Raw genomic sequence first — 16,510 nt, forward strand, 5'->3', positions numbered from 1 at the left:
TTTCCATTCCTATGTCGATACGATATATCCTGGGGAACTTGAGATAAAAAAAAACCCTCAGAGTCTGACACATCTGTTTCATACTTGGATATTGTGCTTGAAAAAGACGTTAATGCTAATCTAACAACCAAGCTATATGATAAACATGATGACTTTAACTTTTCTATCGTCAACTTCCCTTACTTATGCAGCGATATACCTTCATCACCTGCATATGGATTTTATATATCTCAGTTGATTCAATACGCAAGAGCATGCTCTACGTATGTACAATTTCTAAAACGTGGTAAGTTATTGACAAACAAGTTGATGAAACAAAAGTATCAAAAATCCCGTTTAAAGTCTCGTAAATTCTATGGTCGATACCATGACCCTTTCAGCAGATACAATTTATCATTGAGCATTGAATCAATGGCTGACCGACGTTTTTCATACTAATTGTTAGTCCATTATTTATACATTGAATTGACAATGGATATTTCCGTTAATTCCCGGTCATGACAAGGAGAACACGGTGGGTGTGACCGGTCGGCAGGGGTAGCTCACTCCTCCATGGCACCTGATCCCACCTCTGATATTTTGGAGGTACGTGTTTGCTCTACTCCTGTTTTGTATTGTCCCATGAACTTTTGATCTTAAATACTGTTTGTTATCTCCATATGTTTCATAGTATCAACATAAGAGTGGAAATTACCATTGTTAATTTGCAATACGCCGTCGATATCTCAATGTCGAGCTGAAGGCCATAGCTTTTTTTTCTCCTTTCACTCGTATGCCTTTGCATAAATTCCGTTTCATATGAAGGCATAGAATAGGTTTGCTAATAGGCGCGCAGGTAATATCCATATGAATTCCAATAGATTTTTGAAAGACCTAGTCTCTAAAATCATTGATATTGTCAGTCAGACACACAAGGACCATTTTGATGTCAACTTCAACGTGTGTACCTTCAGAAGGTTTTTTTTTAACAAAATAATTTTGCAAATGATCAATGACGAGGTAAGTAAATTTACTAGTTCCATTTTATTGAAAACATCTGCCAGTGATATTAAAATGTCTGGACTTTAATTAATCGTTCGGAACGGTTGTATATGAAGTTGAAAATTTAAATCTTTAAGGTATTGATTTGGTAAAATCTTGTGATTTCAAATTATGCAATAGTTCCTTGGGATACATACACTGTAGGTATCCACATCTTATCTAAACCACATCGTAAATATATTGTTGCACAGTACTCCTGATGTTCCTCCTTCTCAAATGTTGATATCTTATTGAGGATTAAATGTGTAATACTGATAACCAAATAACATGCATTGACTTTCTGCAAAACATTCTTAAAAGGGGGCATAGTCACAGTTTCAGCAAAAAAAGAAAATAGATTTGTTTTTCCGTATTTACAAATATTTAACTAAGGTCTTTCTAATAATAATCAAAAATTTGAACGTCAGTTGTCGAGATACAAGGCAGATTTAGAGCTCCAAACCTTTGTTATGCAAATAAGGTCCATGTCTTGTTTTAATAATAATAATACTTTATTTAAAGAGGGTAACCCGATTAGTGCAATGCACTAGTCTTCCTCTGGGGCCCTCTAAACACATTCACAATAATACAATTATTAAAAAACAATGTTCAATATTATAATAAATAACACAATATGACATACAAATACAATTACACGTAAAGATCAATTTTAGGACATGGAATTATATTTCTTTTAGTTGCGGCATGTTATAATAAACTTTTCTACATTTTTACGAAATGTTTGTACAGTTGGTGAAAAACGTACACTCAAAGGTAATTTGTTCCATAAATGAACACCGGAATAATGAAAAGAATACTTAAATTGATTTGTTCGATATTTTGGTAGTTGAAGGTCATAGTCTGTTTCAGATCGTAGAACATAACTATTAGAAGAAATAAATTCAAATGAGTCTCTTGAATAAGTGGGTGTCATACCATGAAGTGTTTTGTACAGTAATATATATTTATGAAAGTCAATTAACTCAAATATGGTCAGCCATCCAAGTTTTTCAAATAATGGCTGTGAAGGGGCATCATAAGCCACATCTAGTATAATCCGGGCTGACCTTTTTTTGCAATTTAAAAACTCTATCTATGCTAGCACCTGGTGCATTACCCCAAATAGTTAGACAATAATTCAATGAAGGCAGAATGTATGCATTATAAAATAGTTTTCTTGTGTGTAAGGGGAGAAATTTTTTAACTCTGCGAAATGTATACAATATATAGGTCAAAGATTTACAAACTGAGTCAATATGGTAATTATAGCACAATGAATGATCAATATGTACTCCCAAAAGTTTTTCAAATTCAACATTTTCAATTAATTTGTTTGAAGCATATAGATTTAGTTCAGGGAAATATATTCCTGATTTTCTTTGTTGAGTTCCCATAAGCATACATTTTGTCTTGTTGGTATTTAACACCATTTGAGTTTTGGAACACCAATTTTCAATCTCATTCAAATCAAAGTTTAGAGCATTCTCAATACTTTCTATATTTTTATGATATGTATGTCAGGTTGCATCATCAGCAAACATATCAATATCTGTTCTATTTACATGTAAAGGAAGATCATTTATATGCAATAAAAATAACAGGGGACCTAAGATAGATCCCTGGGGCACTCCTGCTATGACGGGCAATAAGTCTGAGGTTTTTGTTTTATGTTTTGTTTACATAGATATATATACTAATATATGTTCATACAAAGCAGATAATTTCAGTGAAGAAGTTATTTCTCAATACAATTAAACAGTTCTAGTGATTTGGTGAATTTCATTTTGTTATTGATAAAATATTTTCTAGTTGTAAACAAAAACAAGGCACGAGCCCTGTTTATATTTTGAAGGGCTTTAAGATCTGTATCTCGTTTGTTAATCAATAAATGATGTTCAAATCATATCATATGATGATGCCTTAGTAGGAATTGTAAACTGGTTTGAAGAATTCATTTGAAACTGTGTCCATGACCTTTTAAAGGCGACAGAAACCTCAGGAGTAGACACCATTTTATACACACGTCTATCAGCCAGATTAACACAAGCAACACAAATAAAAAATTAAAAACGCATTTTTATAGGATAGCTTTTTAAGTTTTAGGTGCTCAATTTTTAGCAGCAAATCATAAATTACAAATGATGTTCTTTTATTGAGTTTTATTGATGGTGTAATTGTATTTTGTATGTAATTTGTAGTATTTTAATGTTATAATTTCGAACACATATATGAGTATGGGTTAATATTTTATATAAGTTTTCAAAGCTTTTAAATTATGTTTACTTGCGTTTTATTGTACAGCGCTTTAGAGTTATATTATTAATATTTAGCGCTTTATAAATTCATATATTATTATTATTATTAAAAATTAGTTAAAAGTCCCGATTTTTTCAACGTTTTTTACTTAAATAATTGTAAGGGTATTCATTTTAAAAGTTGTCCATCAATTAAAAATTGATTTGTACATAAAAACCCCAATATAATTGTTCAGATTGTTTGTTAACAGAAGAATGGTAAAAAAATGAGTAAATAATTTCATAGCAATAATTAATGAAATAAACCCAACTTTTTAAAAAGCCTGACGTGTTCTCTATCTAACTAAGGGATAAAAGTAATTTCCTGACTTCTTTGTTTAACTATTTTTAATTATTTCTTGAAGATTTAATTATCCTAGACTGCACTTGTGTAAATAAACATGCCTCGAAGGTATTGAGTAACTATAATGTTTTTTTTTATTTTTCAAAAATAACTACAGGTAATCTGCAAATGAATATGCAATAGGCAAAGCCTTCATGTCAGACAGAACCTTTTTCTCGCATGAGAGGACACAGCAGTGTCAGGGACTGCTTTGGTTGCAGTCCCACAGCGGTCTTAGAGCGGTCTCATAGCGGTCAAAAAGCAGTCCCGGAAACTGGTTTTTGGGACTGCTTGGGTGTCAGGTAGGGTCTGATTGGTAATGCACTCGTTGCTTTGCAACGGACATAGGTTAATGTTGATTTATTTACCGATTTGTTTCACGCTAGTTCTCGGAACAGCTCTCCCAATTTTCATGAAATTTTAGGTCCGATAAAATATAAAAAAAATTAGATATTTATATTTTTGCTTTGATTCAGTCACTTCCAGTTCTAAGATTTCCGTGATTTAGTGTTGTTAAAGGGATTTTTTCCCGGCAATTTTGCTTTCAAGTAGAAACGTGACATTTGTCGACAATGATAGACCATTATATATAGATGTAACATACGCAATTTTTTTTCCATGTCAACGTCAGACGTTGGTGCTTACTTTGGCCCGAACTTTCTAGTATATAGAACAAAAGTTATGCAGTTGGTCTCGATCCAAATCTATATATAAATATAGATGACACAAGTCTTCCCAAGAAAAAAAATGACAAGTAAAATGAATAAATAAATAAATAACAAACAGCAAGTATCTTTAACAATATTTTTATTACTATGTAACGTGTGCCGAATACACAAATCTATTTTTAGCTCCCAATGACACACTTACAACAACACACCAGGCAAAACGAATGAAAACTTTAACAAACTTTAATGGTAAAACAAATAATCATACTAAATTAACACATATAATTACAGTTACACACACAAAACAAGGTAAACAATATTAGCGGACAGAATTTACTCAGCTGTTAATCAAAAGGGAAGTCCTCCAGCTCCACCGACATCGATCGTTATGTACACGACAATACTTCCACGGTTAGCCCAAAGCCCAAGCCGAATTATGAAGTATGAAAAGTCCATCATTCCCGTGCCGAATGTCTAAAGTCTCTTAAATCTCCTGTGTCGCAGACGATCGCGTGCTGGTGTTCCTCGGCTGTATTCGCGACATCCGAGAACTTCCGAAAGGGAACATGACGTCACACAATAAAAATAATAGCTATAGTGACGCAATATCTATAAATAATTTTAGAGTATCGTAACACCTCCCCCCTTAAAGAAAAGTTTGAGTATAATGAAAACTTTTACAATTACAATGAAACAATATCATGATTTCACAAAATTTACATACACTTCAATAAAACAACAATTTCATTTTAATCAACATGTACTCTTGACAAAGCATCTGCAATTAAATTTTCTTTTCCTTTAATATGTTTTATGACAACATTTTTCTCTTGTAATTCCAAACTCCATCTCATTAGCCTTTGATTCTTGTTTTTCATTTTGTGAACAAATGTGAGTGGATTGTGGTCAGTAAAACAACAACTGGATGTACAGATGAATACACCTACACATCAAAATGTTGCAATGCTAATAACATAGATAAACACTCTTTTTCCACAGTGGAATAATTTCTCTGACATTTTGAAAACTTTTTGGAAAAATAAGCAACAGGATGACAAACACAATTTTCATCTTCTTGTAACAAGACTGCTCCACAACCCACATCACTAGCATCAATTTGCAACAAATATTCTTTATCAAAATCTGGTGATGAAAGAACTGGAGAGACCATGAGAATCGTTTTGATTTGCTGGAAAGCCTGTTTGCATGATTCATCCCAAATAAATTTGCTATTCTTTTTCAAGAGACAGGTCAATGGGTTAGCAATGGTCGAAAAGTTAGGGCAAAATTTCCGATAGTACCCCGCCATTCCCAAGAATCTCATCAGTTCTTTCTTACATTGAGGTGCAGGAAAATGTACAATTGCCTCAACTTTAGCTAAAACTGGTCTGACATGGCCGTTACCAACAACATGGCCTAAATATTCAACAACAGCATGACAAAATTCAGTTTTTGTAAGGCTTACAGTCAAATTTGCCTCTGAAAGTTTTACAAATAATGCCCTAATATGTGACAAATGCTCTTGAAAAGTGTTACTATACACAATCACATCATCAATGTATGCTTCACTTGCATCTACATCACTAAGTAAATGATTGATCATCCTTTGAAAGGTTGCAGGGGCATTTTTTAACCCAAAAGGCATCACCTTATATTGGTAGAAACCTTTTGGGGTAACAAAGGCTGAAATCTCTTTCGCTCGCTCGGTCAATGGGACCTGCCAATACCCTTTCAAAAGATCGAATTTACTTACATATTTTGCATGACCAATTTTATCGATGCAGTCTTCAATTCTGGGAATCGGGTAAGAGTCAGTTTTGGTAATTGTGTTGACCTTGCGGAAATCTGTACAGAATCTGAACGACCCATCTGGCTTGGGAACAAGGAGACAAGGGGAGCTCCAAGGGCTGTTACTGTACTCAATGATGTCATGTTCCAACATATATGACAGTTCCGCATGACAGTGCTCTTGCTTTACAGGGTTCATTCTGTAAGGATGCTGTTTAATGGGAGATGCATCCCCAACATCTATATCATGATATACAAGTTTGGTCTTTTTAGGAACATCTGGGAATAAATGTGAAAATTCTTGTATAAGAGACATAAGCTCTTCTTTTTCATTCTCTTGCAAGTGGCTAAGTTTAGACTCTAAGTCTGACAAAACATCAGAGTTTTTCAACTTAGGAGTAGACTGATCATACTCATGTGCAAGTTGGTCTTGTTCTGGGGTAGACTTAATGTCAGTGCTTGAAGCAGCAACTGATTCCACCTTGGGGTGATCTATGTCAGTTCGGTCATGATACTGTTTGATCATGTTGATGTGGCAGAGCTGTTTGCTCTTGCGTCGACCTGGTGTTTTAATAATGTAATTCAAGTCATTGACCTTGCGTTCAACTTCGAATGGGCCAAAGTATTTAGCACGCAAAGGCTGACCTGGATTTGGTAGCAGGACAAGGACTTTGTCACCTGACTTAAATGTTCTTGTTTTTGTACGTTTGTCATACCAGGTTTTCATTTTGTCTTGACTTACCTTTAGATTCTCTCTGGCTAGCGTCTAAGTCTGACTGAGCCTCTCTTTGAACTTTGCTACATAATCTAATAGATTTGTCTCACTCTCTTCAACCAACCATTTCTCTTTTAGCAATTTCAATGGTCCTCTCACAGTGTGACCATATACAAGTTCAAAGGGACTAAAACCTAGTGATTCTTGTTTTGCATCCCTAACAGCAAATAAAAGAAAGGGGATTCCCTGGTCCCACTCCTTCTCATTCGACAAACAATAGGTTCGAATCATAGTTTTTAAGGTTTGATGAAACCTCTCAAGAGCCCCCTGGGACTCTGGATGGTATGCACTGGATGTATGGTGCTTAATCCCTAACTCCTGCATTACCTGTTTAAAGACCTGGGATGTGAAATTAGAACCTTGATCAGACTGTACTGACTGGGGCAAACCAAAATTGGTGAGAAACTTGATCAAAGCATCGACAATGGTTCTAGAATTTATGTTTCGCAGCGGAATCGCTTCAGGGAAGCGTGTCGACGCACACATTATTGTAAACAAGTACTGATTACCAGCTTTGGTTTTAGGTAAGGGACCCACAGAGCCTATAATGACCTTGGTAAATGGTTCATCAAAAGCAGGGATAGGCTTTAAAGCAGCAGGAGGGATTTTTTGATTAGGTTTTCCCACTACTTGGCAGACATGACAAGATCTACAATAGTCAACTATATCCCTTCTCATCTTAGGCCAGAAGAAGTGAGTCAATGCTTTATGATAGGTCTTTGTGACCCCCAAATGACCCGACATTGGTGTGTCATGGGCCAGACCTATAACTGTTCTCCGATATGCCCTAGGTACTACAATTTGATGGTGGATTTGCCATTCATCCTCTACTGAAGCATCAGGGGGACGCCATTTTCTCATGAGTACACCCTGATTCTTATAATAACAAACAGGGACCTTCTCTGCCTCCTCTGGAGACAAAGCCTGTTCCATAAGACCTTGTAATTCAACATCTGACTCTTGTTCAGATATCAAATTATCTCTAGTAAGAGGTGTGTTGTCTAACATTTCCTGTAAACCAAATACATCACCTTTAGACTGTTGATCCTCTGAGGAAATGTGACTTTCTGAATCTAACATAGCTGACAAAAATGTCTCATCAAGATCTATAGACAAGTCCTTCCCTGTATCTAACTTCTGACTAACCATCTGTTCAGCATGTCCTAGTTTCTTAGCCATAGCCCTTGTAATAGCACATGAAGGAAATAACTCTTTATTCTCCTCCTCTACCTCTCCTATAAGACTAGGCTTTTCACAAATGATTGGGTCATGTACCACCCTACCCCCAGCTAAATTATTACCTAACAAAAGAGAAACTCCCTTAACAGGTAAAGTAGGTCTGACACCTACAACCACAGACCCAGAGACTAAATCTGACCTCAAGTCTATAACATGAAGAGGAACTTTCACAGTCCTAATTCTACACCTTGAATCAGCACTTCAGAACCAGTATGTGTCTTCTCAGACAGTGGCAACACGCCCTCTAGTAACAAAGACTGAGAAGCACCTGTATCCCTTAAAATTCTTATAGGGTGTGAGTCGGTACCCACCGACACTAAACCATTAAATACAAAAGGCTTAAATTCCTCTCTAAGAACATCAGACTCTGGCTCAACAGCAGTGTTCTCAAACTGACTACAGGAAACCTTACCTTGGACAGATGTAAGAGCAGTGGGACTTGGTTTACTATCATTACTTACAGGTTTTTTCCTCTGTAATGCCCAACATTCAGACTTAATGTGACCCTTCTTTTTGCAATAATTACAAATGGGTACCGGCTTTAAGGTTTCATTATTCTTGTCCTTACCTTTGATCTCAGAGTACGACATCTTAGGTTGAGATACCTGTGAAGTGTCTGGTCCCCCTCGAGAACTGTCATAGGTGACCATCTTCTGTTGACTAGTACCGGTACTGAGTTTTACAAAAGATACCTTATGCGTTAGTGCATAATCATCAGCCGCAGTCGAAGCTTGCTCAAGAGTCTCAACCTTCTGTTCATCTAAATAGGTTCTAATTTCAGGATGAATACAATTTTTGAATTCCTCAATCAAAATGACCTGTTTCAACCTTTCAAAGTTTGACCCAACATTTTTAGAAGTACACCATCTCTCAAACATATTCTGTTTCTCTCTTGCAAATTCAACATGAGTCTGTTCATTGAATTTCTTGTAATTTCTAAATTTCTGTCTATAGGCTTCTGGTACAAGTTCATATGCTTTTAAGACATTTTTCTTAATAACATCATAATCTGTACTTTGCTGAAGTGACAATGCACTGTAGACTTCCCTCGCTTTCCCAAAAAATGCACTCTGTTACAATAGTGGCCAGAATTCTTTTGGCCATTTCAAATTTTCTGCTATTTTTTTCAAAATGAATAAAATATTTATCAACATCTTTCTCTTGAAACTTAGGGACAAGTCTTATGTTCTTTGTCACATCAAAGTCAGATTTTGATTTAGCCTTAGCTTCAGCTTCCAACTCATGTTTCAACTTCTGCGTTTCAAATTCTAATTTCTTAATTTGCAACTCGTGTTCTCGATCTTGCGCACTTTTCTCTTTTTCATATTCTCTCTTTTCTCTTTCAAATGCCTGCCTTTCTCTCTCTTGTTCAATTTCTAATTTCTTGAACTCTAATTCATATTCAAAATTTCTTTTTTTCAATTACACTAGATTTCAAATCTTCAACTAATGACAAAGCACTATCATCTAAAATACCTCTCTGAACTAAATACTGAACAACAGCATTTCTAATTTCTATTTTCCGAGCACTGCGCTTAACATTCAAGTGAAACTTTGACACAAACTCAAACAGTTCATCTTTCTTAAGTGTTTGAAGTAACCGCGCATCTGGTGCATTTAAAAAATCTTCTAAGTTAAAAACCATCTTGACTGGTGTGTATGATAATAAATTAAATTCCCAAATGAAATAATTCAATGATCAAAATCTCCGAGAAATCGTTTTCAAAATTTACCCACAAAAAGCCAGAAGTTCGATTATCCCGGACGAGCCCCCAATTTGTAACGTGTGCCGAATACACAAATCTATTTTTAGCTCCCAATGACACACTTACAACAACACACCAGGCAAAACGAATGAAAACTTTAACAAACTTTAATGGTAAAACAAATAATCATACTAAATTAACACATATAATTACAGTTACACACACAAAAAAAGGTAAACAATAATAGCGGACAGAATTTACTCAGCTGTTAATCAAAGGGGAAGTCCTCCAGCTCCACGGACACCGATCGCTATCTACACGACAATACTTCCACGGTTAGCCCAAAGCCCAAGCCGAATTATGAAGTATGAAAAGTCCATTATTCCCGTGCCAAATGTCTAAAGTCTCTTGAATCCTGTGTCGCAGACGATCGCGTGCTGGTGTTCCTCGGCTGTATTCGCGACATCCGAGAACTTCCGAAAGGGAACATGACGTCACACAATAAAAATAATAGCTATAGTGACGCAATATCTATAACTAATTTTAGAGTATCGTAACAACTAAAGCATAATACTAGTATTATAATACTCAGACCATCACCCTATTCAATGAATGAATTTTATCTGACCAGTTAACATTGATTTCTATGTAATTGTACTTTCTCTTCTCCATTTGGTTTTTAGTCAGTAATCAAATGTATATAACTGAACTTACTCTTTACCAAGACTATAATGTGATTACCGTTCACGGACATGGAATATCAAGTTTTACACAGAAATACACTTATAGTTATTCTAACTGTTTGAAGGGAAAGTTTATTCTTTTGATATACACGTAGTATGTGTACACGTTTATAAAAATTCTATAATCGGGAAAAAAATGTGGTAATCTCAGAAAATAATTAACTTTTTGTAAAATAACAAGTAAGTGGAAATTAGTATGAGATATAATTTCAAAGTTTCCCTGCCTGGGAAACATTGGGGAAACATCCATTGATGGCTTCCATGTTGGGAATCTACATGGAAACCACTGTGGCATGTTTCTTCGGTTTCCTCTTTTGGGAAACTAACAGAAAACCAAAGGATGATTGTTTCCATCTCAGGAATCTATGTGGGAACCACTATGTTCTGTTCTTTCAATGAAATGGAAACTATATGGAAACTACTGATTTCACAATACCTATATCATTCATTCGGGTTTCAAAATTTTGGAAACCAGGGTTTTCATCCATTGTATCACGCACCTACTGCTCAATTTTTATGCGCAATATATAATCCGGCATGTCTGAAATAAATGCCCATAGCCTAAATAAATTTGAAAGTTAAAAGCGTATGAGATGATTTACGAGTCTTATAGTCCAGGTTAGCTATGGATGTGTGCAGAGTATTGCTGCCAAACTTCCTTTACAAAAATGCTTTCTGCAAGTGTTCAATTGCATCCATCAAACGAAAAGCATAGAAGTTGAGTTTTGGACATTCAGTGCATGTGACAAATGTGCTTGAAATCAAAATGTTCGAAAATAATCCAGAGACGAACTTGCCTAAGAATTTTTCCAAGATATAGACTAGGCAATACAGTTTTTAACGTACTTGGATATTACTTGTGGTGACACAATGCCGCTGCACACGCATTGACCCCCCCCCCCTTCGGTGAAGACGACTTCAAATCAGGAAAATGAACTTAATGGGTGTGTAGCGAGGGTGCCGAGATCGCTAAAATTGAATATCGCTAAAAATTAATTGCGTTTTATTTGTAATGGCTTCATTGATATGCATTTTTTAATCGCTAAAATAACATCTCGCTAAAAATAAATTACCAGTTTTTAAGGAAAAATCGCTTAATTTGCGTCTCGCTAAAATTTCCACTTATACGGTATACCGTTCACAATAGCTCAGTTGGTAGAGCGCTCGCTCCGTGATCGGGAGGTCGTGAGTTCGTATTTCGGCCGCGACTGACCTAGTCATTAAAATGGGTAGCAACTGTTAATTCGCCATGCGCTCGGCACTTTGAAGTGAAAGTTGCGGGTCCTTCGGATGAGACCTTAAAAATCGAGGCCCCGTGTCAGCGGCAGGCTTTGGCACGATAAAGATCCCTCACTGCTCAATGGCCCTGAGTGCCGAGTAAAGGTCAAAATTTGAAGCCCTTCACCGGCATACGGTGTCGTCTCCGTATGAGTGAAAAATTCTCGAGAGGGACGTTAAACAATATACTATCAAACAATCAATCATCATAAATATATAAACTTAGATTATTGTTATTAATATTCAATAGCAAAGGAAAAGGATTTCAAAGAATTCATACATTTTCAATATATTATCATTTGAGTCCCGCTTTAACACCAGAACCCCTGACACAGGGGCCATGAAATTTACAATTTTGGAAGAGACATCCTTCCTCCAAATAAATATGTACATATTTCATTCATTTAATACCGAGGAGCATAGAAGGTTTTTAAAGAATGTATGCATTTTCACTATAAAATCAGTAGAGCCCAAATCTAACACCAGAACCCCTGACCCTGGGGTCATGAAATTTACAATTATGGAAGGGGCAGCCTTATTAAATTTGACTATATCTTGGTTAGTTTATTAAATACCCAGGAGCAGAGGAGATTTTCAAAGATTTAATGTATTTTCTATATATATAATCAACAGAGCCCTGCCTTAACACCAGGCTTAGGGGCCATAAAACTTAGACGATCTCACTTTTGCAATGCAAATAATGGTAAATAAAAAATAAGAACTATTAAACGTCAATCAGTATTTGTCGTCATGATAGATACTAGCTGAGATGGGTTTTTATTTGAGTTTCTGGCGAGATATTTGTTCTACAGTTCCCCCACTCTCCTTCTCCCTCTCTCTCTTTTATTTAAAAATTATACATTTCATCTTGTAGTTGAACACCTTCAGTTATGAATGACACGAGATAAATCAATAACGTAATTTGTAGGTTATCCAGCAACGGCGGAGCGGATCTGTCAGTTTTAATAGAACGTGGGTGGAGTACAAAAACGGATTCGGAAATGTGGAGGACTCCTAATTGGATTGGTATGTGTTAATTTCATCATTTCTTATCGAATAAGTACTTCGTTAACATATAATTTCTCTTATTCCTAATTTGAAATAAAGATTATAATAAATGGTTACACTTGTTAAGAAGGCATAATTATCTTTTATCCTGTAGTTAGATCTTCTTTTTTAAAATTTATTAATTGATTCCTTTTGGTGCATGAGATAATTGCAATCGAGAATCAAAAAATATATAGACTGACATTTATTTGAAAAGAAAAAGGGGAATTAACTGGGTGAATAATTATACAGGAAATGACGTTATACATCAACTTACCAAGGGGAGGAACTCCCCCCTCTACGTCTCAATCACACTGACAAATGGTACAAAACTCTATGAATTATACAACCAGTTCTCTGTTGGTGACGAAACCAACAAATACAGACTTTATCTTGGAGGACCAGCTACCGGGACCCTGGGTAGGTAAAAGTAAAACATGTAGAATGACAATCAAAGAGATAGAGAGAGATTAATTAGTCTTGTTCAATAAATAGTTAAAGGTCATTTAATGATATGCGATCATTATAACTGTTGTTTTAATACGAGTGTTTGTTTGAAATAATTAATACGCATCATTTTCAATGTTTTACAATAAGATTAATACTAAAAATTATAAGGTTGTACAATATAAAATAATATAAAATATAGTCTCGGGTTTTCTTTATCTTTTATTGTTATAAATTGAAATTTATATTTGTTTTGATATAAATGAAAGTGTAATATTTAATAAATATAGATAAAATTTTACAAATAGGAATGGTTTGATTTAATATAGATAGTCATGTAAAATTTCATCCTTGATAATGTTCATTATATCATATAGATTTAGTTGATATAGAAAGTCATGTTATATTTTTTACTTGATACTGTTCATTATACAAAATAGATATAGAAGGTCGTGTAATATTTTATCTTTGATTACTGTAGGTGACGCTATGTTAGACACGGGGAGTTCTGACGGAGATCTGTCTGGGATGTCATTCTCCACCCTGGACAGAGATACCGACAGATGGGATTTTAACTGTGCTGTTCTTTATGGAGGAGGAGGCTGGTGGTTTAACTGGTGTCATGACGCCTACATCAACGGTCCCTGGTCCCCGGTATACTGGAGAGAACCCTGGTATCCACCACTTAAGAATGGCAGTGATATAACGGAGACTCTCATGATGATCAAACCTAATTGATTAACGTAACATGATGTGTTAATGACTCGTTTATTGTTGTTAATGTTGTTTTTTAGACTTGAATGAGTTTAGGACATTCAGTGAGTTATGAGGGGTTTTTTTAGGTTCATAAAGTGTAACATATTTCACTCATGCATGTACATACTAATTCAAATCTATATATAATAGATCATGGTGTTATAATTCTAGTCTTTGTTCTAGATCTGTTAATGATGTAATAATACAAAGTTATATTGTGATTGGTCTTATATTATTATGTGATTTATTTCTTGATATAGTCTTATTATACTCTAAACATAATGTAAAAACTTATTATTCATTAAAGCGACTGTATTTATTCTTTTTGTATAATAAAGTTTCTGTTTTAATCTTACTATATCTTATTTATTTATTAATCTTATGATATTATGCAGTAAATAAATAACAATGAAACATATGCTTATTCCTGTTGCACGCCATGGATTTTAAAATGATTGTCCGCGTGAATATATAGTCAGGCAATCCTAAAGAAGGAATTTCTTTAATATATTAAGGCTCTATATGTTATTTTTATTATTTCTCCGATATCTAGAATACCACAGAAAAAAAGAGCCACTAAATGCTAAAAAGCCTGATGACCTTTTTTTCATTTTGTGAATAATGCACAACTAACATTTGTAGACAAGAATATAGGGGAATAGATATAAGCATTAAATCATTTTTGTGAAAAATGTGAGCTCATAACTGCGGCGGATCCTGTGTGCAAAGAAATCATGCATCGCGCGTTACACCTTTGTATTTATGAGACTACATCTTTCAAAAAAAAAATGCTTAAGTTCTTAAACATCAAAAAATATATTTACTTATCAAAGACTTAAAATATATGGAAATCTTAAAGCAGGACCATGTTTAAAAAAACAAGATGCGTTTGTGAAACTTTGATGTCCCCGTGCAGCAGCTTTTTAAAGATTAAAGTTTCTCAAATGTAGTCAATCTCAAGATATGAAAGAACTTTTTATACAAAGACTTTACCTAATGATTACTTCTGTGAAATGTGAGAGCCAAAGCAGCAACCATTTAAAGTTATTTACAAGATTAAACTTTTTAAATATGGATCAAACTACAAAGCAAAGGTCAAAGGGTCAAAATAATGGTACCAAGGAGAATGCCTTGTCATTAGAAAACTACATATGAAATATTGACATTTTTTGCCAAGGTTATGTTTTTCACAGGTTGATTAACGTATATAAGGCCAAGGTTCAGGTTTATAGGTCAACCATGTTGGTATCTTAACGAAGGTCCTGTCAAAATTAAAAGGTTATGGCCAAAGTCATTTTTTTTAAAGTGAGCCAAACAGTAGTGGAAAGATTAAAAGGTCAAATATGTAATTTAAAAAAATCAATGTCTTGTCTTATGAAATATACATATTTATATCTATGGAAGTATGGAAACCCTAGCCATAACTGTAAAAAAAATATTGTCATGCTAATTTTGTAAGATTTGTTAAAAAAATACGTCCATTCCATTTAACTATTTATTTTTACTCCATAATCTAAATATCTAATTGAAAAAAATACAGGTGTTTCGATAAAAATTCGAACAGGAGGAAGATATTGAGCATATGAAATTAAACTTCAATTTATGATATTGTTTTATGTATACTTCGTTCTAAGAATTCATGTTGGTGAATTTTTCAAACTTTCACAGAATTTTAAACATTTTAATGCATTATCAATGTAGCCACATAAACTACAGCCAATATCAGAAGACTGCTCTTCATTCGTTGCCCACTGTTTACCATTCTATCAGTAGACTGTTCTTCATTCCTCCCCCACTGTTTACTACTCTATCAGAAGACTGTTCTTCATTCCTCCCCCACTGTTTACTACTCTATCAGAAGACTGTTCTTCATTCCTCGCCCACTGTCTACCACTCTATCAGAAGACTGCTCTTTATTCCTCGCCCACTGTTAACCACTCTATCAGAAGACTGCTCTTCATTCCTCGCCCACTGTTTACCACTCTATCAGAAGACTGCTCTTCATTCGTCGCCCACCGTTTACCACTCTATCATAAGACTGCTCTTCATTCCTCGCCCACTGTTTACCACTCTATAAGACTCCTCTTCATTCCTCGCCCACTGTTTACCACTCTATCAGAAGACTGCTCTTTATTCCTCGCCCACTGTTAACCACTCTATCAGAAGACTGCTCTTCATTCCTCGCCCACTGTTTACCACTCTATCAGAAGACTGCTCTTCATTCGTCGCCCACCGTTTACCACTCTATCATAAGACTCCTCTTCATTCCTCGCCCACTGTTTACCACTCTATCAGAAGACTGTTCTTCATTCCTCCCCCACTGTTTACTACTCTATCAGAAGACTGTTCTTCATTCCTCGCCCACTGTCTACCACTCTATCAGAAGACTGCTCTTTATTCCTCGCC

At 35.1% G+C, this 16,510-nt stretch overlaps 1 protein-coding gene across 1 annotated transcript; it reads left to right on the forward strand.

Annotated features, from left to right (window-relative positions):
- Window positions 1-12,855: 12,855 nt before the first annotated feature.
- LOC134259483 (fibroleukin-like) lies at window positions 12,856-14,379 on the forward strand. The gene is made up of 3 exons (XM_062742061.1): window positions 12,856-12,880; window positions 13,154-13,321; window positions 13,830-14,379. Exons 1-3 carry the CDS (start codon window positions 12,856-12,858, stop codon window positions 14,084-14,086), a joined length of 450 nt encoding a protein of 149 aa, XP_062598045.1. The 3' UTR covers window positions 14,087-14,379.
- Window positions 14,380-16,510: the final 2,131 nt, after the last annotated feature.

This window comes from Saccostrea cucullata, unplaced genomic scaffold, assembly GCF_032062105.1.
Source record: "Saccostrea cucullata isolate Sc308-1 unplaced genomic scaffold, CSIRO_AGI_Scuc_v1 ctg1576, whole genome shotgun sequence".
In the NCBI taxonomy this organism is placed as follows: Eukaryota; Metazoa; Mollusca; class Bivalvia; order Ostreida; family Ostreidae; genus Saccostrea; species Saccostrea cuccullata.